General features: G+C 42.1%; 1 protein-coding gene across 1 annotated transcript in view; it reads right to left on the bottom strand.

Moving 5' to 3' along the window:
* The window catches only part of LOC126202932 (carboxypeptidase B-like), a 278801-nt gene extending 255380 nt beyond the window's left edge, over positions 1-23421 (bottom strand). Inside the window, exon 1 of the mRNA XM_049937068.1 lies at positions 23344-23421. Coding sequence (XP_049793025.1) covers positions 23344-23415 — 72 coding nt within the window. The 5' untranslated portion in view covers positions 23416-23421. The remainder of the gene's footprint in view (positions 1-23343) is intronic.
* Positions 23422-27610: the final 4189 nt, after the last annotated feature.

The following is a 27610-nucleotide window of genomic DNA, read 5'->3' as shown; positions in this document are numbered from 1 at the left end:
ATATAAGGGTTTTTGGGTGTGATGCAATGGCACATATTCCAAAACAGCTAAGAGGAAAGTGGGATCCAAAAGCTAAAAAGTATATTTTTGTAGGCTATTGTGAAAATTCAAAGGGCTACCAATTAATGGATCCATTGACAAAAAAGATTGTCACAAGTAGAGATGTAATATTCTTTGAAAATAGAAAGGACTCAGAAGAGAGCAAAACCACTAAGTCAACTGCACCTAGTTCAGAAGGTGAAACCTTGTGTGAGGAAATAGGAAGTGAAGAAGAGGAAGACGACAGCCAAGGACAAATGGAAGCAATTTATGATGACAATGAGTTAGAAGATGAAAAACATGAAGAAACCAATGTAAGGCGTTCTTCTCGTGTACCAAAACCGAAAGAATATCCGGATTTTGAGATGTATACAGCACAGTCTTTTAATGATGAGTCAAGAACAGCAGAAGAAGCAATGAGTGGCCCAAACTCTCAAGAATGGAAAGAAGCGATGAAGAGAGAATTAGAATCTTTATATCAAAACGAAACCTTTGAATGGGTGGATATGCCAGGAGATAAGAAACCACTGCAGGCAAGATGGGTATTCAATCTGAAGAACCCTGAAAGCTCATCACCAAAATACAAAGCAAGACTTGTGGTAAAAGGATATTCACAAAAACAAGGGGTAGATTACGAAGAAACTTTTCCACCTGTAGTCAAGTACGCATCATTGAGATATCTTTTAGCCTTTGCAGTAAAACAAAATTTAATAATTCATCATATGGATGTTAAAACGGCATATTTAAATGGGAAATTGGAGGAGGAGATATATGTCATTCCACCAAGGGAAGCCATAAAAACCAGGTCAGAAAGTAAAAAGATTTGGCGTTTGAGAAAAAGTATCTATGGACTTAAACAAAGTGGACGCTGCTGGAATCGATATCTACATGAAACTCTAATAAATATGAATATGAAGCAATCCAAGGCAGATCCCAGCATTTAATATAAAGGGAGTAAAGGGAGAAAAGAAGAAATAATAATAATGGCGATATGGGTGGACGATTTCTTTATCCTGACTGAAAGTGAAGGCCAAATGAGAATTTTCAAGAAACAGCTGCAAACCAAGTTTAAGGTGCATGATTTGGGAGAAGTTAAACGTTATTTAGGTATGCAAATTACTAAGGATGAAGAAAGACAAGAATTGAGCATAAGTCAATCATCATACACGGAAAAAATATTAAAGAAATTTGGCATGAGTGATTGCAAACCCATAAGTACTCCAATGGAAGTAGGAGTGAAGTTAAGTGTAAATGAGACTGATGTGGAATGTGACAAGAATGTTCCTTATTTAGAAGCAGTAGGGAGTCTGTTATATTTGTCTCAAACATCACGACCCGACATTGCTTTTGCCACCAATGCAGTGAGCAGATATTGCAGAGACCCAAAGGAAAAGCACTGGAAAGCTGTAAAGAGGATATTCCGATACCTAAGAGGAACCTCAAACTATGAGCTAAAATACCATAGAGATAGTAACGCAAAACTAGAGGGATATAGCGATGCGGACTGGGGGGGGGGGGGGTGAATTGGGAGACAGATACTCCACCACTGGCTGCTGTTTTAAATTAATGGGGGGCCTCACATCATGGTCCTGTCAAAAGCAAAAAACTGTTGCATTGAGCACCGTAGAGGCCGAGTATATGGCACTATCCTACACCACACAGGAAGCATTATGGCTACGAACATTAATAAGTGAAATAGAACCCAATTTAATTGAGGAACCTACAACCATCTTCTGTGACAATAAGGGAGCCATAAACCTAGCTAAAAATGATGTTACTAGTGCTAGGACAAAGCATATTGATATACGGCACCATTTCATTCGGGACCACGTAGAATGACAGAACATTGCCGTGGACTATCTACGTACAGAAGACATGTCAGCTGACCTTCTGACCAAACCCTTGGAAAGGGAGAAGTTTGAGAAGATTGTGGGACTATTTGGTTTATCTTGTGGAAGCAACACACAAAATATAAATTCAAGGAGGGGTGTTGGAATTGTGTGAACAATATATTTCGTGTGTGACGGAGCAAAGTGCACTGTGTAAAATAGACCTCTTTGACCTCTTTGGCATTGCCTAACACTCTTTGTGTGTGCTGATTCTTGTGTTGTGATCGCTGTAATCTTGTTTTGTTCTTGAATGTGCAAATATAGTTATTAGTAAGATGTCTCTTTTCTCCTTAATACTTATTCAGCTGTGCAAACCCAATACAATTTATTCCTAATAGATTGCTTCCAAAATAAGACATTTCATTCAGCATAGCATAATATTTCATACATTATAAGTTGGTTCCAATGCAACATAATGGACACTTTTGAGAATTAGACTTACATAAAATTGCCTGATATTATCCATCTCTTTCTAAACTGATCCTTTTACTAGTATTTACTTTATCAGTTTTCTTCATCTGGTTGAAGCTTTCATGTATGGTTTCTTTTTTAGAGATTATTCCCAGCATTACTAACATGTACTGGAAGTGAGGGCCGTCTTTCATTCGTGTTGTCACAATATGTTTTGTGGCTGATAGTTTCCATGAACTAATCCCACAAAGCCTGGTATAAGAGCATTGCTGAGCTTATTTCTGATAGTCTTCAAAAACATTCTGAAGTAAATGAAGTATTACAGTCAATGTACAAGATCCATGTACCTCAATACTGGTAATTTGTTTCATCCAAATGACAATGTTCTTATTGATATTAATTACTTAAAATAATGGCACTCAAGTGAAGACAAGTTATGAGATATTTTGCCTTGGAAGAATTCAAGTCCATTTTGTACTATACGATTAAGATGCAATCTTTTAATAAATGTATATGAACCATATTCAGCATAATTTCAATTTTTCACTTTGGTAGTGATTTTAAATTTTTATATGTTTCCAGACCTTCTATCACTATATAAACCAAGTACAATCAATCAATGGAAAATCCTGGATGGAATAACAAATTTTCACTGCCCGTGTCTGCCCCTCAACACGTCTTCTATGTAGAGCAATCAGTATTTTGTAAACATCATTTGTATGCAGACAGAACAGGCAGCATGTGAGAATCTCTGAATAGTATTTTTATCCCCTGAGTCACATTAAAAATTAGCTTTAGTGTCATTAACGATTACACAAACTATCTATTAAAGGACATCTTTTATACACCAAGAGATGCGCTAGAAATGTTTATTTGTCAAAACCTGTTTTCATATTTATAACACATCACCAGTGGTATCCGATACAGGGCAATAAACAACTGTACGTACATCAATTTCTACAAAATGACATCTGTAAATATTGCTACAGTCACCACAAATGTCTGCTGCAGCAGCAGCACCACAGATAGACCAGCAATGTGGGTTGCCGACTCTGCTGTGAGGTGTAGCTGGCACAAGAGTGTTTACAAGCAAGTACCACAACTGACAACAAACATGTAGGTCCCGGCCAACTTCCATCAGAGGGCATCAACCAGCAGCAAAGTAAGACGGCATGATGATGAGTGAACTATTTCCAGGCAATCACGTGTGTGCAAATAGTCCATGAAATATCCTTCCACCAAGGGTTAGATAAGCCGGTGCCCAGCTGTTCAGCAAACAGTTCTCAACTCGTTGAGTGTGGAGAAGATTGGCTGGTACAGCGGTGGGTCTCCTCAACTGTCCTCTCTTCCGCAATGATTGTTCTACGTTGCTTCCATCGTGTAGGCTATTTACCAGCTGCTAACAGCTGACTTCAATTTGGAACAGTTGTACAGGTATACAGTCGCAGGGAACTCTCATTATAGGAATTAGCTGTTATTAGCTTGATCCACAGAAGGGATCCTTATTGGTTTTTTGGTTTTGAAGAGTTTGTTATTGTTGTTGGTTTATTGTAGTTTCCTTAATAAGGAACAAAGTTGGTAATTTGAGTTGGTTCTTGCTCTATAGATTTAGCAGTGGTGACAAGTTTGTTTGAATTCCTGCATCACTCCATTGTTTGTTGCCATGGCTGGAGGTATTCCAGGTTTAGATGCACCATTGGTTCATGTCCTTGAGCTGTTGGATCATATGCAACACATGATGGGGCAGCCATGCGGCAAAGACCTTCGGTGAGGCATTGAGCGCCGCAGATGAACGGGGACACTGTTCATGGGCACGAATGATCAACAGACGTGTCCAAGGAGGGATCCTTCAGCTTCTCATTCAGCATCTGCAGGCTTTGACTAGTGTTCCTCTGGGGTTCTAGCATTGGCCGCTCCTGCCACATTTCCACCATTTGACAAGTCTATTGAACCGTGGAGTAATTATGCCGCTCGCTTTGAACAACATTTCATTGCCCATGGCATCATTGACAACTGGCCAATAGCATGAGTTTTTTCTTGCCTGTGTGGGTCCTGCCATTTATTGCTTAGCGCAGTAGTTGCATCTGGAGGTTGAACCCCATTACCTCCCTTATGAAGAGTTGACTGCCAATTTAGCTGAGTATTTTGATGCCCAGGGCCATGTCATGCCAGCTCACCACACGTTCTTCAGCTTTCAGAAGATTCCATCACACTCTTACGGGGAATGGATTGCTTGCCTTCAAGGGCTCTCCTGAGGCTGCCAGTTCTCTTGTGCCAACCTGGGGTGTAAACTGTCGTATGGTTCAGCCGTCATTCGCAACATGATTCTGGTCCATGCTCCTGATGATGCCCTGCGAACAAATGTGTTGAAGCTGAAGGATCCCTCCTTGGACACATCTGTTGATCATTCGTGCCCATGAACAGTGTCCCCGTTCATCTGCGGCACTCAATGCCTCACCAAAGGTCTTTGCCGCATGGCTGCCCCATCATTACTCGCAGCTACAGTTGCCAGAGCAGCAGCCACATCAACGGCCCCTGCCGGGTACCCCACCACTACCTCCTCCTCCAGACCAGGTAACGGGTTCTTGAGCTCAGCAACATCAGAAGTTGCCCTCTAGTCATTAATACTTTGTTACGCACCTACACTGTGATTGCTGTTTCCAGGGGATGGTCTGTTCTGCCTGTGGGATGAAGGCTCATCGGGCCAATGTTTGCCGCTCCTCTTTATCAATGGAGGTGGACCTCATGGTGCTAGACTCTCCAGGCTTGAACTTAGAGGATTCTGACCAGCTGCCAAGCATCTCCTTTGTCCAGAGGGTCCTTCCACACATGGTTGGGCCCCTCACACTGATGATGGTCCAGATCAATGGGACTCCTCTCCGTTTCCAGGTGGGCACAGGGTCCTTGGCTTCTATTATTCACAGTGACTCTCACCGCTGCTTGGGTGCTCCGACACTCCACTCATTCCCGAGCCCATTTAAGAGCTATAGTAATGGCATTATCTTCATGCAAGGGTGGTTCATGGGGCAGGTGTGGTATCTCTCTCATGGTGTCATTACCCGAGTTTTGGTCCTAGCTGCCCCCACAACCACTTATCTGTTAGGGATGGATCTTTTTCATTCTCTTGGCCTTGAAATCCATGATTCAGCCATGGCGGTCCACTCTGTGTTCCCTGACAATCTTTTACAGGAGCTTTTCAATTCCTTCCCTGACATTCTCTCCGATTGTTCTTGGAGGTTGTCTGGTTTCAAAGCTCTTGTTGAACTACTTCCCACAGAAGTTGAGAAGTTTCATGAGGCTTGTCCAGTGGTTTTCGCCCTGTGGGATGCTCTTCACAAGGAACTGCATCGCCTTGAGGAGGCGGGAGTTCTGACACTGTTTCACCAGTCGCTGGGCTTCACCCATTGTCATCCTCGAAAAACCAAATGAGTCCCTTCGGGTATGTGGCGATTTTAAGGCCACTGTAAATGGAGAGTCTGTCATTGACTCTTACACTATCCTGAAATTCAATTATATTCTGTCCAAGTTGGCGGGTGAAGAGATCTTCGCCAAGATTCATCTTCGGGAAGCATACCTCCATCTACTGGTCGATGTTTCCTCTCTAGAGGTGCTTGCCATCAATACTCCCTTTGGGCTCTTCCAGTACAACAACCTGTCCTTTGGTATTGCCAGCGCTCCAGTCGTTTTTTAATGCTTTCTGGAGTCTGTGACTAAGGAGGTTCCCGGCACTGCCAATTACTTATATGAGATCTTAGTCATGGTGATCTCAGCCCCAGACTTATTGCAGAATCTTCAATGACTTTTCAACGTTCTGCAGGCTGCAGGGTTGCAGTACAACAGGGTCAAATGTCAATTTTTTTCTGCCAGAAGTGACCTATCTCAGCGATGTCTTGAGTGCCATGGGCATTCGCCCAGCGCCATAATACCTCGAGATCATTCAGCAGCTTCCAACTCTGACAAACATCTCCCAGCTCAAATCTGTCATGTGGCAACTCACCTATTATTGGTGTTTCATCCCAAATGCTGCAGCCCTGGCGGAGCCTCTGCATCGCCTGCTCTGGAAGAAGGTTCCCTGTACCTGGTTGCCGGAACGTGACTGGGCTTTCCAGCATCTCAAGTCTGCTCTTCTCGTTCTACCATGACTCGTCTCATACGACCTTGCCAAGCCTCTTATTTTGGCCGCTGATGGTTTGGATTATGGGTTAGGGACTGTGTTGTCTCATATTATTGACAGTGTTGAGCACCCAGTGGCTTTTGCCTTGAAAGCCATATCACATGCACAGTGCCACTGCAGCCACATTGAAAAGGAGGCCATAGCCATCGTATTTGGATTCAAGAAGTTCCACGACTTCATCTACAACTTCTGGTTCATGATCTACATGGACCAAAAGCCCTTGGTCTGTGTGTCTGGTGCCTCATCCACCATCCCTACATGGACTGCTTGCTACCTGTAGCAGTGGGCATTGTTCCTTGTAGGGTTCACCTATGACATCCGTTACCAGGATAAGGCTCTCCATGCCAATGCTGATCTTCTTTCTTGACATCCTGTGGGGATGGATTCCGACTTCAATCCTGATCCAGTTGCTTGCTTTTATCTTGATGACTTGGCTGCCTCCGCCATCACCACGATGCCACTGAACGCCCATACATGACCTTGGAGCTGGTTCTCCCGACGATTTTGCACCACGTTCAACTTGGGGGGCCCTCTGATCATTGTCAGGTGTCAGACCTGGAATTTTGGGCTTACTGGACTCGACGCAACAACTTTTCTGTGATGGGGTTCTTCTTATTTTAGGGGATGCTGATCATTGGCGTGTCATGATACTGTCATCCCTCTGTTAGTGGGTCCTCAAGCTCCTACCTGTCAGGCATTGGGGGGATCATCCTGACTAAGCACCTCGATTGCCAACATATCTATTGGTGGGAAATGGACAATGACATCACCCACATGGTGGGTCCCCGATCCTCCTGTCAGCGTCAGCAGTCGGCGCCACTATGACGCCTGTTTCCATGGCCTCCAACCACCACCCCATGGTCACGGCCCCATTTGGATTTTGTGGTCCCATTCCTAGGGTCCCACAGGCTCATTTTGGCGGCCACCAGCAGTGGTTTTCCAAATGTCACATGCATGTCCTCGACAACCACCGATCACACCATTCAAGCCCCCTCTCATATTTTCGGCATCAAGGGTCTGCCTGAGGCAATTGTGAAGGATAATGGCCTGCAGTTCACGTCGGCAGAGTTTACTTCCTTTTGTGCTACATTGGGCATCCAGCTGATCCATATGGCACCATCCCATTCTGCATCCAATGGACCAGCTGAAAGGTTTGTCTGCATTTTTAATTTATAGTTATTCTGGTCACAATGGTGGAGAAGCTGCACAGCTATTCTCATTGAATGCCCTTGTCACTCCTGTTTCCTGCTTCCCCTCGCCTGGTTGTTCTGGTCTCGGCCTGGCTGTGGTTCTCTCTGGGCACTGGTGTTTCCCTAGGGCTGCCCCTGCTAGGTTCCCACCTTGGTCTCCACACTTCACTGCTACACCATGGCAACTGTGAACCTCAACAACTGTTCCCTCTGTCAGAAGCACTTCGACCAGCTACGGCAGCATCAGGGGCCAGGCCCGGCACTGCCATGGTCTCCTGTGCTGTGCCTTTGGTCTAAGGTCATCCGGGAGGCCGGGGGCTCATCAGATGCCCCTTTGCCGCTACTGCAATCGCGGCCTACACTGTCGTCTCTGCCACTCATGGTCTCATTCCACCAGCAGAACCTGGGACCGATGTCAAGATGTGCCTTACCTCACTGCTGGGATGGGTGGGGGTGGGGGGGGGGTGGGGGGGTGGGGAGTACTGCTGCAGTCACCACAGACACCTACTGCAGTGGCAGCACCACAGACAGACCAGCAATGTGGGTCACCAACTCCACTGTGAAGTCTGGCCAATGCAAGAGAGTTTACAAGCAAGTACCTCAGTTGACAACAAACACGTAGGTGCAGCCAGCATCCATCAGATGGCATCAACCAGCAGGAGAGGAAGGCGACGCGATGATCAATGAACTATTTCCTGGTGATCATGTGTGTGCAAATAGCCCCTGGAAATATCCCTCCACCTAGGGATAGATAAGCCTGCACCTGGCCGTTCAGCGAGCAGTTCTCAACTCGCTGAGTGCAGAGATGATTGACCGATCCAGTGGTGTGCCACCTCAACCATTCTCTCTTTCGCAATGATTGTTCTACTTTGCTTCAGTCGTGTAGGCTATCTACCAGTTGCTAACAGCCGACTTCGATGTGGAACAGTTGTACAGGTATACAGTCGAAGGGAATTCTGATTATACAAATTAGTTGTTATTAGCTTGATCCACAGAAGGGATCCTTATTGGTTTTTTGGTTTTGAAGAGTGTGTTATTGTTTGTAGTTTATTGTAGTTTCCTTAATAAGGAACAAAGTTGGCAAAACAATATGGTTCTTGCTCTGTAGATTTAGCACATTAAGTGTCACTAACATAAGTCTACTTAGATTATGTACCATTATAGCAGTTATATTCATGTCAGTTGATACAGCAGTATCTGAAATCTGAACTATCAGGTAGTACACAGTTTGTCATGTATGACAGTTATGTCAAATGTTATCAAGAATTGTCACTGCCTTAGATTTGAAAGCAGTAACATATATGAGAATCTGTATACTATTTCAGCTCATGGTGTATAGATGATGTCCTTTAATAAATATCTGAAAGCTGTGGAGCACCAAGCATTCAAGATATTGTTCTAAATTATACTTTTATTCAAATTTGGTGCACGGCCAGCACATCTTGGCACAGTGTTACACCGTCCGGGTGATCTGGATACTTCCCACTAACACCAACCTGTCAGAACTCTGGAGATGGGAACTTGCCCTTCAGTATATCCTCTCTTCTCGTTACCCACCAGGTCTCAACCTCCGCTAATTTCAAGTTGCCGCCACTCATACCTCACCTGTCTTTCAACAACATCTTTGCCTCTTAACTTCCACCTCGACTGACATCTCTGCCCAAACTCTTTGCCTTTACAAATGTCTACTTGTGTTTGTGTATGTGCGGATGGATATGTGTGTGTGTGCGAGTGTATACCTGTCCTTTTTTCCCCCTAAGGTAAGTCTTTCCGCTCCCGGGATTGGAATGACTCCTTACCCTCTCCCTTAAAACCCACATCCTTTCGTCTTTCCCTCTCCTTCCCTCTTTCCTGATGAAGCAACGGTTTGTTGCGAAAGCTTGAATTTTGTGTGTATGTTTGTATTTGTTTGTATGTCTATCGACCTGCCAGCGGTTTTATTTGGTAAGTCTCACTTTTTTTGTTTTTAGATGTATTTTTCCCACGTGGAATGTTTCCCTCTATTATATTCATATCATTAATTTGAACCCAACAATTACGTTTGTTATTGTCACTGTTTCATTTCGAAATCTTTTCTGCCGTCTTATTTTCTCCTTCTGTTTTTGCCAGTAGTTTCACTTTGTATTCACCTTCTCCTTTTTACCGTAATCTACTATACAATTTTATCCCGCCGATATATACTCAATAATACGTAATGCGTAATAATACGTAACCCACTTCCAAACCATAACCAAAAAATTATTTTTTTTCCACTTTCAACACTACCGCTGCTATAAAATCCACCGTTTCTAGTTCACAAACAGTTCCTTTCACCTATTAAACAACCATTTCGGCTAGTTCTAATAACTTTTGCTTTATTTCCATTTCCGTTTTTCTCACATCACCGATCATTTTTAGCCGCTTCCCACAGGTTTTAACGTCATTATTTCTTCGTCAGACAATTGTTAGCCTCATTTTCATAATCTGCCACCACAAGACCACTCCTTTTAACACTTTTACACGTAGTTTTTTCGAAATTTTCCCGAATTTCTCCACCCTTTAACGTGTTTTGGCGGCAACACAACCACCTAACCTTTATGCACATCGTTGTCTACATACACAAGTTCACCACAGGATCAACACAGCCCAGCTCTAACCAACACTTTTTCGCCTTTTTTCACACCAGATCTCCAGTTGCTTTCTAGTTCACCTTTATCTCTCCCCATATATTTTTATTTTCATTTCAGCCTCATGTTACACTTTCCACCTTCTAATACCATGTCACCCTCACAACACCTCCACAACGACCCCATTAAGTTTTATTTACATTCCCTCCGCAAACATTTACATTCCCTTCGCCCTAGCCAGATTACACTCCCATATTTTATTTTCTCAGGCTTGTCTGACATTTGGCATTACCCCCAAAGGCCTCACACTTAAAGTTCCCATCTCTGGCTGCAACCCTTCTTTCCATCAGTCCCTATACCAGTTCCAAACTGAACAATCCATTGCCCTCACCCACCTAATCCTTCATCTACACATAAACTCAGCCAATGAACACACCTGTCAACTCCTATCCTTAATAAAAGTCCTCAATCTTTCCTCTCCCACATCCACACTGGCTGTTCAGAGCATCCTCCTACAGGCCAACTGCAAATTAGAACAGCATGCCACCCTCCACCTTAAAAAACTATCCAATCTCCTGGTTTCCCACCTCCGGAAAGGCAACTCACTCACCCTTCACAACCTTTCCAGCAAACCTCAACCTCCTCTCATTGCACACAAACCCAGTCTCTCCCATCTACTCAATCTCCCACTTCCAGCTCCACTCCCTCCAAAACCTCAAAATTCCAATCAACACAATCTGGAACCACAACACCCTAATTCAGTAGTTAACCTTTCCTCCAAACCTCTCTCCCAATCTGAAACCTCTGTCCTATCCAAAGGCCTCACCTTCAGCCCTACTCCCAGATTAAACCAAACAGCCCTCGTCAAAGATTTACTGTCCTACACTCGTACTCTCTGCTGGAAATATCACTTTGCCACGAAGAAAAATGATCCTAATCCTACTCCTAATGATCCAACTCCCCAAGACACTATCCAAATTGAACCCTGCCTGGAACAGTTCCGTCCTCTGTCACAGCGGGACCTACCTCCTCTTCCTCAAAATCACCCTCTCCAAACCTTCCACGGATTTCTCACCTCCAGCCTTGCCTCTCAATCCTTCTTAAAAAAACCTTAATCCTACTCCCAACATCACCACTGCTGAAGCCCAGGCTATCCGTGATCTGAAGGCTGACCGATCCATCATCATTCTTCCGGCAGACAAGGGTTCCACAACTGTGGTACTTGATCGTCGGGAGTATGTGGCTGAGGGACTGCGTCAGCTTTCAGACAACACCACATACAAAGTTTGCCAAGGTAATCCCATTCCTGATGTCCAGGCGGAGCTTCAAGGAATCCTCAGAACCTTAGGCCCCCTACAAAACCTTTCACCTGACTCCATCAACCTCCTGACCCAACGACACCCCGCACCCCTACCTTCTACCTTCTTCCTAAAATTCACAAACACAAACATCCCGGCCGCCCCATTGTAGCTGGCTACCAAGCCCGAACAGAACGTATCTCTGCCTACGTATATCAACACCTTCAACCTATTACATTCAGTCTCCCATCCTTCATCAAAGACACCAACCACTTTCTCGAACGCCTGGAATCCTTACCCAGTCTGTTACCCCCGGAAACCATCCTTGTAACCATTGATGCCACTTCCTTATACACAAATATTCCGCACGTCCAGGGCCTCGCTGCGATGGAGCACTTCCTTTCACGCCGATCACCTGCCACCCTACCTAAAACCTCTTTCCTCATTACCTTAGCCAGCTTCATCCTGACTCACAACTTCTTCACTTTTGAAGGCCAGACATACCAACAATTAAAGGGAACAGCCATGGGTACCAGGATGGCCCCCTCGTACGCCAACCTATTCATGGGTCGCTTAGAAGAAGCCTTCTTGGTTACCCAGGCCTGCAAACCCAAAGTTTGGTACAGATTTATTGATGACATCTTCATGATCTAGACTCACAGTGAAGAAGAACTCCAGAATTTCTTCTCCAACCTCAACTCCTTTGGTTCCATCAGATTCACCTGGTCCTACTCTAAATCCCATGCCACTTTCCTTGACGTTGACCTCCATCTGTCCAATGGCCAGCTTCACACGTCCGTCCACATCAAACCCACCAACAAGCAACAGTACCTCCATTATGACAGCTGCCACCCATTCCACATCAAACGGTCCCTTCCCTACAGCCTAGGTCTTCGTGGCAAACGAATCTGCTCCAGTCCGGAATCCCTGAACCATTACACCAACAACCTGAAAACAGCTTTCGCATCCCGCAACTACCCTCCCAACCTGGTACAGAAGCAAATAACCAGAGCCACTTCCTCATCCCTTCAAACCCATAACCTCCTACAGAAGAACCCCAAAAGTGCCCCACTTGTGACAGGATTCTTTCCAGGACTGGATCAGACTCTGAATGTGGCTCTCCAGCAGGGATACGACTTCCTCAAATCCGGCGCTGAAATGAGATCCATCCTTCATGAAATCCTCCCCACTCCACCAAGAATGTCTTTCCGCCGTCCACCTAACCTTCGTAACCTCTTAGTTCATCCCTATGAAATCCCCAAACCACCTTCCCTACCCTCTGGCTCCTACCCTTGTAACTGCCCCCAGTGTAAAACCTGTCCCATGCACCCTCCCACCACCACCTACTCCAGTCCTGTAACCCGGAAGGTGTACACGATCAAAGGCAGAGCCACGTGTGAAAGCACCCACGTGATTTACCAACTGACCTGCCTACACTGTGAAGCGTTCTATGTGGGAATGACCAGCAACAAACTGTCCATTCGCATGAATGGACACAGGCAGACAGTGTTTGTTGGTAATGAGGATCACCCTGTGGCTAAACATGCCTTGGTGCACGGCCAGCACATCTTGGCACAGTGTTACACCGTCCGGGTGATCTGGATACTTCCCACTAACACCAACCTGTCAGAACTCCGGAGATGGGAACTTGCCCTTCAGTATATCCTCTCTTCTCATTATCTGCCAGCCCTCAATCTCCGCTAATTTCAAGTTGCCGCCACTCATACCTCACCTGTCTTTCAACAACATCTTTGCCTCTTTACTTCCACCTCGACTGACATCTCTGCCCAAACTCTTTGCCTTTACAAATGTCTGCTTGTGTTTGTGTATGTGTGGATGGATATGTGTGTGTGTGTGTGTGCGAGTGTATACCTGTCCTTTTTTCCCCCTAAGGTAAGTCTTTCCGCTCCCGGGATTGGAATGACTCCTTACCCTCTCCCTTAAAACCCACATCCTTTCGTCTTTCCCTCTCCTTCCCTCTTTCCTGATGAAGCAATGGTTTTCTGCGAAAACTTGAATTTTGTGTGTATGTTTGTGTTTGTTTGTGTGTCTATCAACCTGCCAGCGCCTTTTATATATAAGATGATGTGACTTACCGAACGAAAGCGCTGGCAGGTCGACAGACACACAAACAAACACAAACATACACACAAAATTCAAGCTTTCGCAACAAACTGTTGCCTCATCAGGAAAGAGGGAAGGAGAGGGAAAGACGAAAGGATGTGGGTTTTAAGGGAGAGGGTAAGGAGTCATTCCAATCCTGGGAGCGGAAAGACTTACCTTAGGGGGAAAAAAGGACGGGTATACACTCCCACACACACTCACATATCCATCCACACATATACAGACACAAGCAGACATATTTAAAGACAAAGAGTTTGGGCAGAGATGTTAGTCGAGGCAGAAGTGCAGTGGCAAAGATGTTGTTGAATGACAGGTGAGGTGTGAGTGGCGGCAACTTGAAATTAGCGGAGATTGAGGCCTGGTGGATAACGGGAAGAGAGGATATACTGAAGAGCAAGTTCCCATCTCCGGAGTTCGGACAGGTTGGTGTTAGTGGGAAGTATCCAGATAACCCGGACGGTGTAACACTGTGCCAAGATGTGCTGGCCGTGCACCAAGGCATGTTTAGCCACAGGGTGATCCTCATTACCAACAAACACTGTCTGCCTGTGTCCATTCATGCGAATGGACAGTTTGTTGCTGGTCATTCCCACATAGAATGTGTCACAGTGTAGGCAGGTCAGTTGGTAGATCACGTGGGTGCTTTCACACGTGGCTCTTCCTTTGATCGTGTACACCTTCCGGGTTACAGGACTGGAGTAGGTGGTGGTGGGAGGGTGCATGGGACAGGTTTTACACCGGGGGCGGTTACAAGGGTAGGAGCCAGAGGGTAGGGAAGGTGGTTTGGGGATTTCATAGGGATGAACTAAGAGGTTACGAAGGTTAGGTGGACGGCGGAAAGACACTCTTGGTGGAGTGGGGAGGATTTCATGAAGGATGGATCTCATTTCAGGGCAGGATTTGAGGAAGTCGTATCCCTGCTGGAGAGCCACATTCAGAATCTGATCCAGTCCCGGAAAGTATCCTGTCACAAGTGGGGCATATATATGGCATATATATGGCATTACAAAAACAACTTTACAGTAAGGTCATACTGATGTTACATAGTCTTTTTGTAAATGCTGTGGTCATCCTGTGGAAGAAGAGAAAACTTAGTAAGAGGTGATGTCAATTTGGTAGCTGGACTGATGTTTGTACAAAAATGTTTTGTAACGGTCACTCACTTTGTTCTTCTGGCATGGCAGTCTCGTTGTGACACATTGCGGTGTTTCCATTTCTATGGCTCTCTTGGTCAAAATGGCTTCAAATTCCTTTATTCATATACATCATCAAAATGTACAACAGTGTTGATACCACAAGAATGGTGTAACAAGCCGCCATAGTAAAATAACAGGTCACCCAAGGAGAAGGTGACAGTGGTGATGGAAAATGATTGGACTGATGGGTCATTTCATCAACTGGCAAGAAACATGATACTTCATGTTTGTGAGTGTTTTATGCTTTATACAAAAATAAGAAACTTCTCTTATTAAATGTTAGAAATCAAAAGAATCAGGATCATGGCCTATCAAAACTGACTTATTGACCTGCAATATTGGCTCTTGTAATGGCAGGGATCCCACAACTGTGATGCAAATATGGAACTGATGGGTTCAGGAAGGTCACACCCAACGTAGTGCATGATCTCAATTGTTTCACACAACTAGTGTCTTAGAGAGCAAACCAACTATTCACTCAGCCCTCCAGGGTCATACAGCCAAGTCACATACCTTGAGTCAAGAAATGGACATGTTTACAACAAGTCAAATCTCCACATTGATAGTCTGATTCTGGGGCACCACGGACTTGAAATGGTGACAACTGTTTTAGACTGCATTGTTGCAGCATCAGAGAGCTGCAACATCAATACTGTACACACGAGTGACAACATGTTGTCTCTTTTAGATGAGTCCCAGTTCTTGGCATGGCATCATAATGATAATATCAATAATAGACATTTATCCATGTGTGGAGTCCATAAGGAGTATAAACATTGCTGGATTGTATTTGTAATAATCATATGGACAAAGCACCTGGTGTGATGGGCTGAGATACCATTGGGTACACAACACAATCATCTCTGGTTTGCATAGCCAGTAATGTGAACATCAGCCGTTACAGTTCTGACATCTTAAGACAGACTTCAAATTCTCCTTGACCTTATCTTTCAACAAGATTACATTACACCAGATGTTGCCCATGCTGTGCTGACTACCATGTACATATGTGTTACTGTTGCCTTGTACAACACATTCTCCAGATTTCTCTTTCACTGAAAGAATTTGGTCATGGAATGCTGAGAATCTGGCACATCACCATTTACCAAGCCCTTACAACAGATAGATTCTGGCATGAGATGAAAGAGCAAGTCACCATGGAGTGATGCACTGATGTCTAGCATCAAAACACAGTTCAGCTTGATTCCCTATCAAGTTAGAGACATTGTTTCTGCGAGAAGTGACAGCTCTGTACTAAATTTTGCACTCTGTGTACCCTCAAATGTCACTCAAATTTTATCATTTATTGTTTATACTATACTGTGTACAAATGCTAGATAACATTTCATCTTTCCTATCCTTCCCTGTGTTGCAATTTTAATGACCCCAGCCGTGATGTAGCCTTTGGTGTGTCTTGTCCGGTATTCTATCATTCAACTGAAACCAAGCAATTGAAGACTGATAGGAAATGATTAATACAAATTTTATCCCATACTTGTGAAATATTTTATGGAAATTTATATGCAATGATAATGAGCACTTATTTTTCATCTGCAGTTTTGTCTACAGCCAGAGTTTTGGGTGCATAGATCATGGTGCTGTTAAGTCCCTCCTGCTTCTCTTTGGGAAATAACTGTTCTGATAGTATGTTGCAAAGCATAAGGTGTGGAAACAAGCATTTTTCCTATCATGCTAACTTGGGGGCTACCTAAGGCTGATAAAATGCCTGACTGTGGACTGGTGTTCAAACTTACTTTTCACCTTTCCTATCCAGTTGATGTAATGGTTAACCTACATCAGCTGTGATAGGATTAAACTTGGTATGTTAATCAATTTTTCTCAGAAATGATTCCAACACCTCCAGTAGAAAGGCTGAGGCAGTTTTTCAAAGATTTCCATGAGCTGCTTTGTGGGTGAAACTCTTTGAATCTCAACAACTGAATACTGGAATTTTTGGAAGTTAACTACAAGACCTAGTGCTTGCAGAACTGAAATAGTAACATGGTCCTATATGAGATACTATCTGTTTGTCCAGGTTACTTTCAAGTCAAACAATGGAAAATCAGGGATGGAATAACAGCAATATGCGCACCCACCCACACACACACACACACACACACACACACACACGGCCACTGTTGTTTCCTGTCAGTAAGGGCTGTCTGTAGCTGTATCTGTGGTGGGTAGTGAGGGTACAAAGAAGATGAAGGGTGGGGTAAAGTTGTGAAAAGATGCTACTGTTGACTGCGGGAGCATGCATGAATGAGGTGGGGCTGGATAGCAGGCTATCAGTTGTAGTGCTGGGAGGCAGCTGTGCTTTGGTTGCAAAAGGATGAGAGGTGAGAAGCAGAAAAGGGGAATGGACTATACAGGCTGAGATGTAGCAAGTTTAAAACTCACTATCTGTTATTTCTTCTACTTCCATCAATAATTATTTTTTTCTAAATTTTGTTCTGCTTTCAATGTTGTTAGCTACGTAGTATATGACAGTTACTTAAAGGTCTCCAGTGGTTAACTGGGTTTGTTCACACTTAAATTTAACATACAGATTATTATTTTGATTACGCTGTTCATTACAACATCATTAATTAAAATATATTAAGGTTGTATACATGGAAGAAGCCTGGAGATACTGACAGGTTTCAGATAGATTATATAATAGTAAGACAGAGATTTAGGAACCAGGTTTTAAATCTTAAGACATTTCCAGGGGCAGATGTGGACTCGGACCACAACATATTGGTTATGAACTGTAGATTAAAACTGAAGTAACTGCAAAAAGGTGAGAATTTAAGGAGATGGGACCTGGATAAACTGAAAGAACCAGAGGTTGTACAGAGCTTCAGGGAGAGCATAAGGGAACAATTGACAAGAACAGGAGAAAGAAATACAGTAGAAGAAGAATGGGTAGCTTTGAGGAATGAAATAGCGAAGGCAGCAAAGGATCAAGTAGGTAAAAAGACGAGGGCTAGTAGAAATCCTTGGGTAACAGAAGAGGTACTGAATTTAATTGACGAAAGGAGAAAATACAAAAATGCAGTAAATGAAGCAGGCAAAAAGGAATACAAACGTCTCAAAAATGAGATTGACAGGAAGTGCAAAATGGCTAAGCAGGCATGGCTAGAGGACAAATGTAAGGTTGTAGAGGCTTATCTCACTAGGGGTAAGATAGATACTGCCTACAGGAAAATTAAAGAGACCTTTGGAGAAAAGAGAACAACTTGGAGGAATATCAAGAGCTCAGATGGAAACCCAGTTCTAAGCAAAGAAGGGAAAGCAGAAAGGTGGAAGGAGTATATAGAGGTCTATACAAGGGTGATGTACTTGAGGGCAATGTTATAGAAATGGAAGAGGATGTAGATGAAGATGAAATGGGAGATATTATACTGCGTGAAGAGTTTGACAGAGCACTGAAAGACCTGAGTCAAAACAAGGCCCCGGGAGTAGACAACATTCCATTAGAACTACTGACAGCCTTGGGACAGCCAGTCCTAACAAAAATCTACCATCTAGTGAGCAAGATGTATCAGACAGGCGAAATACCCTCAGACTTCAAGAAGAATATAATAATTCCAATCCCAAAGAAAGCAGGCGATGACAGATGTGAAAATTACCGAACTATCAGTTTAATAAGTCACGGCTGCAATATACTAACGTGAATTCTTTACAGAAAAATGGAAAAAGTGGTAGAAGCCGACCTTGGGGAAGATCAGTTTGGATTCCATAGAAATATGGGAACAGTTGAGACAATACTGACCCTACGACTTATTTTAGAATCTAGATTAAGAAAAGGCAAACCTACGTTTCTAGCATTTGTAGACTTAGAGAAAGCTTTTGACAATGTTGACTGGAATACTCTCTTTCAAATTCTGAAGGTGGCAGGGGTAAAATACAGGGAGCGAAAGGCTATTTAAAATTTGTACAGAAACCAGATGGCAGTTATAAGAGTTGAGGGACATGAAAGGGAAGCAGTGGTTGGGAAGGGAGTGAGACAGGGTTGTAGCCTCTCCCCAATGTTATTCAATCTGTATATTGAGCAAGCAGTAAAGGAAACAAAAGAAAAATTCGGAGTAGGTATTAAAATCCATGGAGAAGAAATAAAAACTTTGAGGTTCGCCGATGACATTGTAATTCCGTCAGAGACAGCAAAGGACTTGCAAGAGCTGTTGAACGGAATGGACAGTGTCTTGAAAGGAGGATATAAGATGAACATCAACAAAAGCAAAATGTAGATAATGGAATGTAGTCGAATTAAGTTGGGTGACGCTGAGGGAATTAGATTAGGAAATGAGACACTTAAAGTAGTGAAGGAGTTTTGCTATTTAGGGAGCAAATTAACTGATGATGGTCGAATTAGAGAGGGTATAAAATGTAGACTGACAATGGCATGGAAAGCATTTATGAAGAAGAGAATTTGTTAACATCGAGTAAAGATTTAAGTGTCAGGAAGCTGTTTCTGAAAGTATATGTATGGAGTGTAGCCATATATGGAAGTGAAACATGGACGATAACTAGTTTGGACAAGAGGAGAATAGAAGCTTTTGAGATGTGGTGCTACAGAAGAATGCTGTTGATTAGATTGGTAGATCACATAACTAATGTGGAGGTACTGAATAGGATTGGGGAGAAGAGGAATTTGTGGCACAACTTGACTAGAAGAAGGGATCGGATGGTAGGACATGTTCTGAGGCATCAAGGGATCACCAAGTTAGTATTGGAGGGCAGCATGGAGGGTAAGAATCGTCGAGGGAGACCAAGCAGATTCAGAGGGATGTAGGCTGCAGTATGTACTGGGAGATGAAGAAGCTTGCACAGGATAGAATAGCGTGGAGAGCTGCATCAAACCAGTCTCAGGACTGAGGACCACAACACCACCAACAACAACAACAATTATGTTTACCATAATAACATAAGAGTGAAAAAACATTTTGAGCTAATCAGCAGAATCTGAAGTATTGTTACCATTCATTCAAAAACCGTCATTCAGTTCTTTCTGAGAGCATACTTTCAACTATCTGAAACTAACTTACAAGGTAACTGACAAAGAAAGTTACATATATTATAATTTCTATTTCTGATTTTGCCTGTGTGCTTCTTAGGTTCTGACTTTTGATTCTGTGCTTTTGTTGTTATATTTTTTCTGAATCAGATGATGCCCCTCAGTAACTCATTAAGTCTTCAACTAAGATTATGAATAATTTATTATAGTAAAATAATTTTTGAGATGAATACTATACTCGAAAATAAGCAGGGTATTCCCAACATGGAAGCATAAGATTCTTCTGTATGCTGTTATAATTTACTAAATTTCAACATAGTACATAAATCAAACAACTGTTACAACTTACAGTCTGTTCAGAACAGAGGAATCTAATCTAGCTAGTTTTCAAAACATTACATAGTTCCAAGATCAACAAATATCTGTATGTCAGTCTTTAAATAGCCAACCCCAACCCAAAATTGCCAGTCTGCAATCAGAAATCATATGAGTAAACACTATTTCTGTTAGAATGGAAGAGTCCCAGGTGCACTATCAACCACATAACTTCTCTTATGTAGGTTTGAGTAAAAAGTTGGCATTTGGGAAGTAAATGCATAACATCTATGTAACATACCTGTGAACATCTGCTCTGACTGCAAAATATCTCTTTATCTTAAAAACTCGGGCACACAGTAAACACACAACACCTAAATGTAACTGTCCCATAAAACCTACTTAATGGATATTTCAATTATGTTGTTGACTTTCTATATGACAGTAACATGTCCACTGTCTTTTTTATGACAATACCTTGCCACTGTGTCAAGTTTTCACTGTGTTAAATGAATAGTGGGTCAGTGAATGATAACTGAAGTATTCTCTTCTGGATAAGTAAATGGCTGAAAAGGAGAGAGTTTATTTAGTTGTATAAACTTTGCATTGTGAACCTAGAACTATCATTCAAAGGTCAATTTTTAGTGTAATTCAGCAAATATATGGGACATCAAGAACACAGAATTCAAGGGTAGTACAGGAAAAAGAACATCATCATATTTGGTCCCTCAGGTTTCAAAGAACATCTAGAAGCATTGTGTTAACAAACTCCCACACATGTGAAAAAAGTGACTAGCGAACTTCATAAACTGTTGGAATCAAGGTTAAAGTTAACTTGGAACACATGAACTGGGGGGTTACAATAGCCGTAAATAGTGAATGATAAAAATATTTTGAGTGACAAAATGTATACACAAACAGTGAAAAGGACAAAAGTAAATATTGTTGATAAGAAAAACAAAGTTTCGTATGATGTTGCACAGCTAGCAATGAAGAACAGGAATGGATGACATTACAGAGTGGCCATACTTGGAGATGCGTGAAATTCCAGATTTTTATATGTCCTGTGTCTTTTGAACTAACTAAAATCTGTGTGTCATATTGTGCAAGGCAGAACTGAGAACTGAATTTTTGAGGGGATTGAATTATGGAATATCTGAGCAAGCATTCCGTCACAGACAATCTGTTTTGTAATGTTTTTAGTGACAGGTTTAGTTAAGACCATAAGCTGGCTCTATGACTGTGATTGCATGTAAATGACTAAAACTGTAAATTTTGCTTAGCATGGATGTGACAGTTATTCTGTAACCATGAAGTGAGAATATAGTAGAATTTTTATTTGAAGACATTCCTTTCATTCAATCGCTTGCAAAGACCTGAAAATAAAAATTTTAAAGTGACTTGTGGATACTTGCCATGCTACTTGTTCTGCTACAGATTTTCCGGTAGAGAAACATTATTCATTTTCTGTCAGGGCAGATGTATTCACTGAACTGCAGAAGAAGAAAGTTCTGCAAAGGGAATGGACATTTTCTACAGGTGAGAAGCATTTTAAACACACCATTGGACAAGATGTATTAGTGTCCAGGAAATAAAAAGCTGTAGTTCTGAAAGAGGACAGTCCAACACAATTAGTGAAAGATAACATGGGGCAGCACGAAAGGAAGACAGATGTTAAGAGGAGTGGGCAACATGAAAAGAAGACAGATGTTAAGATGAGTGGAACTTTATGACAGGAAATGGATGACAAGCACCATCGAGATGAAGGAAGACATAGCGTAGAAGTGGACAAGATAACGGCAGTTGCAGTCAGCAGCCAGTGGAGTAGAGCAGCACTGACAACATGTGGCGTTTCATAGGACGTGGAGGACGCATAAATTGGCCAGCCCGTTCTCCTGATCTTACACCTCTGGACTTCTTTCTGTGGGGTATGTTAAAGGAGAATGTGTACCGTGATGTGCCTACAACCCCAGAGGATATGAAACAACGTATTGTGGCAGTCTGCGGCGACATTACACCAGATGTACTGCGGTGTGTACGACATTCATTACCCAGAGATTGCAATTGTGTGCAGCAAATGATGGCCACCACATTGAACACCTATTGGCCTGACATGTCGGGACACACTCTATTCCACTCCGTAATTGAAAACGGAAACCACATGTGTACGTGTACCTCACCCCTCATGGTAATGTACATGTGCGTCAGTGAAAAAGACCAATAAAAAGGTGTTAGCATGTGGATGTAATGTGCTGTTCCAGTCTCTTCTGTACCTAAGGACCATCACGGTTCCCTTTGGATCCCTACGTAATTCGGTGCTCTCCGATACACACGATCGAACAGCAGAGGAGTGGTACTCAAGCATCAACTTTAGGTTACAATATCTCCGGATGTAATTAACATTTTACAATGCAACAAAGGGCACTGATTACGTATTTGTTTATATGTTCAGATGTGCTAACAAAACTAACGGGGTTCCATTTAAAAAAAAAACGTAGGTTTGTGTTAAAAAAACATACTTCCGTGCATTTTTTTATGGTTTGTAGTAACCACAATTACACTAGCCCCTCTCCTCACGTTCGGTCTGTGGAATCGATTCGTCAGTATTTGATGTGGTTTACGAAATATATCCAGCGGTAATGTTAGGTGACTCACCCTGTATACAATGCACAGCAACCACAGCAGATAACTGGAGATAAGCGTATTTTATTTACTGTGTGCTTGCCTTAAGGGGATACGGAATCACCTATCCCCGCAATGTTAATATATGCCTACTATAGGGAACATTTTCTCACAAACTACTGGAGACAGAGAGGTAAAAATTTTACTGTATGTGCATTCATATGTTACAACAATACTGAAACAACAGTTTATTGTCAAAGTATTTTCTTACAGAGATATTGTACATTTATTTTTAAGTAAATTTTTTCCATCGCTTTTTACTAGACTATCACCCCTAAGTCTTTTGTAAATCAAGTAATTAAAAAATCGTTGTTTCAGTATGTAATAGGGACCTATGTCACTACGTCATAAAAATTTCAGACTTCTAGGTTGACCAGTACCTGAGATAATGTTCCTAGATGAAGTAAAAAGTAAACTTACGGGAAACGGAGAAAGAAGATTAAAACATTCCTGATCCGTAGCTAATACCCCCTTCACAGTCTTCATAATCATCTTCAAGTCTTCTTTTGGCACCCCTCTGCACCTGTCTTGCTTTTTTCACTAATGTCTTGATTATATTATCAGCATGCCTTAGTCTGTGCTGATCTAAAAAGAACATAGCACGTACCGTACGGGAACCAACACACATACCCAACTTTTGAAGGACCTGGCATTTAGTTATATTTCCAAGATTGAAGGTTGCCACAGCATCATACACACCAAAATGTAGTGTATTAATTCCGACAAACACTGTTTTTGGGAGACGATGCCATATCACACTATTCAAGCACTCGTTGGGGTTCTGCGTTTTTCCGTGAAGACATTTCATCAGAAGACTTCTGTCAGCCAGATCTCTGAAAATGGGCTTTATTTCTGCCATGATGGCTGATGGTAGACTGTGGTGGTGAATGTATTTCTCTCCTGTTGTTAGTCCCCTATTGTATTTACACCAGCTGTTTTCACCTTTGGGGCACAAACCATGTTGTGGATGCTCATCCGTGGATGCGGTGTGGAAATATAAAGCCCATATAGCTCTCTTCATTTCTTCAAGATTGCCTGTATTTTGCCTGATTGCAAGGCCATAGCAGTTCTGAATGTGGTCTATTATGGAATCAGTCAATCTTCCTCTGCCATCCAAGGTTTTCCCATCATCTAGTTTTTTCCCTTTCATAACTGATTTTAACCTTCTCAGCCTGGCACCCATTCTCTTCTGCACATGTCCTATACATTCAAGTTTGCTTATATTTACACTGTTCCCATATGGTTTGCTTTCCAAAACTTCTTTGAATGCTTTAGAGTCACCATCTCCCAGATATTTGATATAGCGAACATTATACCACTGTGAAGAGCGATGAAAAATTTTCTTCACCCCAGCAACCTCCATGCCACCACTACTACCATAATAATTAGCAATACAGTCATCACTGTGTTCATTTTTCAGCCTGCCTGTGCACCTACAGTATTTAGACATTATTGCAACATCAATAACCTTGCCAGTATCAACACTAGTTGCTGTTACAACACCATTGTTGGAGGTGTGGCCCCTTTTCTGCCACGTGCCATCAAACGCCACTGTGAGGTCACGACTGCCGTCATTTTCTTCCACTGCTTCTTCCACAGCAACCTGCATTGACTTCTGTGCTACATCTTCAACTGCAGATCCTAGTACATAATTGTAAGCTTCAAACTTTGAAGGTGCACTTGGAAGATTTAGAACACCACATAGCATATCACCAGCTGCTTTGCCCTTACCAATTGCTCGCAATCCATAAACTAACCTAATATTTACACTATAAAGTTCAGTTTTCTTGTATCCATTATTTACAGTTACTGAAACCGAACTTGGAAACTTACAGCTGTATTTACAAACACTGCATATTAAATTAAACTGGGCAGCCAGGCCAACATGGGATTCTACTTTCAGAGAAACGTTTCCATGACATTTTTTGCAGCACAAACTGTTTTCAAGAGCTTCACACAATATATTCGTATCAATGAGTTCAAAAACTTCATTCCCTCTATCAAGTAAATTATATTTCTCTTCCAAATCTCTTAGTTTTTTATGAGAAGCACTGTTTTCATTTGGTGTAAGTTCGTTCGGCAAATCAGTAATAAGTGGATTCACATTTTCCAACAGTGATGATGATGAACTGCTTTGCTTTGCTAATGAATCATTATTTCTTTTCTTTTGCCAGTTCACACGCTTTTTAAATACTTTTGCTTTAGCTCTAGGCATTTTCACTGCGAAAAATGAAGCACTAAATACGAAATAACTCAACAACAACTACTTTCTTATATCACACTGTTTACAAAACAGTCCCGCCACAAAGTCAAAGAGTAACTTGAGGAAACCAGAGAGAAACATTTTCGGGCAACTAGTGTATAAATAGTCGCTGGAAACCGGGATATTTGAATTCATGTCACTTTAAAGGTACTGCCAAAAAGTTCATGGTCAGCCACGAGAGACGTGTATAACTAAAGCGCAATACCCGATCTCACAAATATATAAAAATAAAATAGTTATAATTGTAGTAGAGCTATGTATGATACGTCATTTTAAAGAGGAAACATGGCAGAATATAATACGCCAATAAAAAAAAATTCGATTTTTTAACCCAAAATCCGATTCCGTATCCCCTTAAAAGTTAGTTCTGCAATGGTGCGACTAACAAGGGGGACCCTCCATACTGTAAATCATGGATTTTGATGCGCTTCAAAATATGTTGTAGAGGCACTTACCCTGTGTACCTGGCTGTCCGGCTTTTTAGCGACGGGCCTTGGTTTTTGAAAAAATTGATTTTGAAATTTGTTGCCTGCTTTGTATATCTGTAACATTTCACATGTGCTGAACAGTTCAGCGTGGCGCAGGGTAAGGTTAACAGCTACTGCCGTGAAGGTACCGTGTTTGGATCCTGCTACTGTTTTTTTTTTTTTTTTTTCCCCCCCCCCAAAATTGACCAAACTTTTCAATTTTATTTGAAAGAATATCAACAGTGTAAAGTGTGCAAAATTATGAAGATATATGCAGCTATTAATTTTTTTCAAATATTCATTCCATTTGTGGTTTGCAGTTGACGCTCCAAATGTTCGTACAACGGTCACTTCTTGTATTACCTGAAATCCATCTTCGCCCATTATCGTCCCCTCTCCCGTGAATACTGTTAGCCCTAACATGAACCCCAGCTCCTAGTTTCAGCCAATGAGGACGCGAGTTGCATATGTGAACAGTCACATCTAACTACAGCGTCAGTTGCTCGCAAAGCGTCTCTCGTGCTGTGTGTTCAAAGAATTCTGTGAAATGGAAGAACCAAGCATTTCTGCAGTAGTGCAGCCAGAAGAGGATACACAAGTAGAGGAGTTGAATGAAGAATCAAAAGGTGAAATCACAAATGCCATTAAATACGCCAAAAATCTACTCTGTGATTTGAATCTCATAATGAATACACCACCTAGCGTGATCTCTGCCAATTCCGTTGCAACTGGCGATGAGATATGTATGGCAATACAGGGTCTCTTGGCCGAAAGTCAGATATTTATTGTTGATGAATTGATACATTTCAACAAAGAAGATGAATTGGGAGAATATGATGTGGTAAGTTTTACTTTTTTATTAATATTTTCTCTTTCGGATGAATGAAAAAAAAAAAACTCTTCACTTTGCAGTGTAGGGGGATAGAGGAAGATGGTGATTACATTCCCAAAGAGTTCGTGTCAGAACCAACATATTATGTGCCTCTGTCCTACAAGGAAAAACCAGTCACTTTTGCAGCAGCTCATCCTAAATGGAGCTTGAACAGTCTGCAGTCTCATGAAGTTTTGCAGTTGAAATATAAATTGATACTATATCGATGGAAAGATGATGTAAAACAAGGTGGAACTCATCTTGATAAATGGAGAACCATTGATTGTGAGACTTATGAAAGGATCGTAGAAGTGAGGCAGAATTTGGAACACAAAATATATGTCTAGTATATCGTAAAAAGGAGAATGGCTTGTGAAAATAATTTTAAAAAATTCCGAGATCAGATGACAACGAGAACTCTACAGCAGTGGGCAATGAATGCTGCTCTTCCCTTTTTATCAGAAAGCTTCAATTTCATGGCCAGCCATGCTTGGGTTGAGCAGTTCAAGAAAAAACATAAGATTCGGCAAAGAAAAATCACAACGTTCATCAGCTCTAAGGAATTTGCGACAATAGATGAAGTTTTAGCAGCTGCCAAACAATTCCACATACAAACAAGAATACTTATGGAGAATTTCGACCTTGACTTCGTAATCAACACTGATCAAACTGGCTGCCAGTATCAGGCAATGTATAATAATAGATCACTTTCGGAAAAAGGAACGAAAATTGTTCTCATTCGAAAAAAAGATTTAAGCAAGACTACGCATTCTTATATAGCCCAGTATACCATAACAGCCTCAGGAAAAGTGATCCCATATGTTTTTTTATGCATGCAAGAATCGTATGGAAAAATTTGGTCCTAACGTTAAAAAACGAGTAGGCGAATTAACTGGGAGATACAGAAATCTAGTCGTGTCCTGCACGAAATCCGGCAAGTTCACAAAACTGGTGTATGAAGAATTTTTGCGTTCTGTAATTCTTCTGTACGTGGGACAGAAAATTTTTTTGTACATTATCAATTCGTGGGGAGGGCAAACCAATTCAACTTTATACAATCATCTATTCACTGATGAAAGGAAAGCG

This window comes from Schistocerca nitens, chromosome 1 (assembly GCF_023898315.1).
Source record: "Schistocerca nitens isolate TAMUIC-IGC-003100 chromosome 1, iqSchNite1.1, whole genome shotgun sequence".
Lineage (NCBI taxonomy): Eukaryota > Metazoa > Arthropoda > Insecta > Orthoptera > Acrididae > Schistocerca > Schistocerca nitens.
This window is presented reverse-complemented; position numbering and strand designations above follow the sequence as displayed.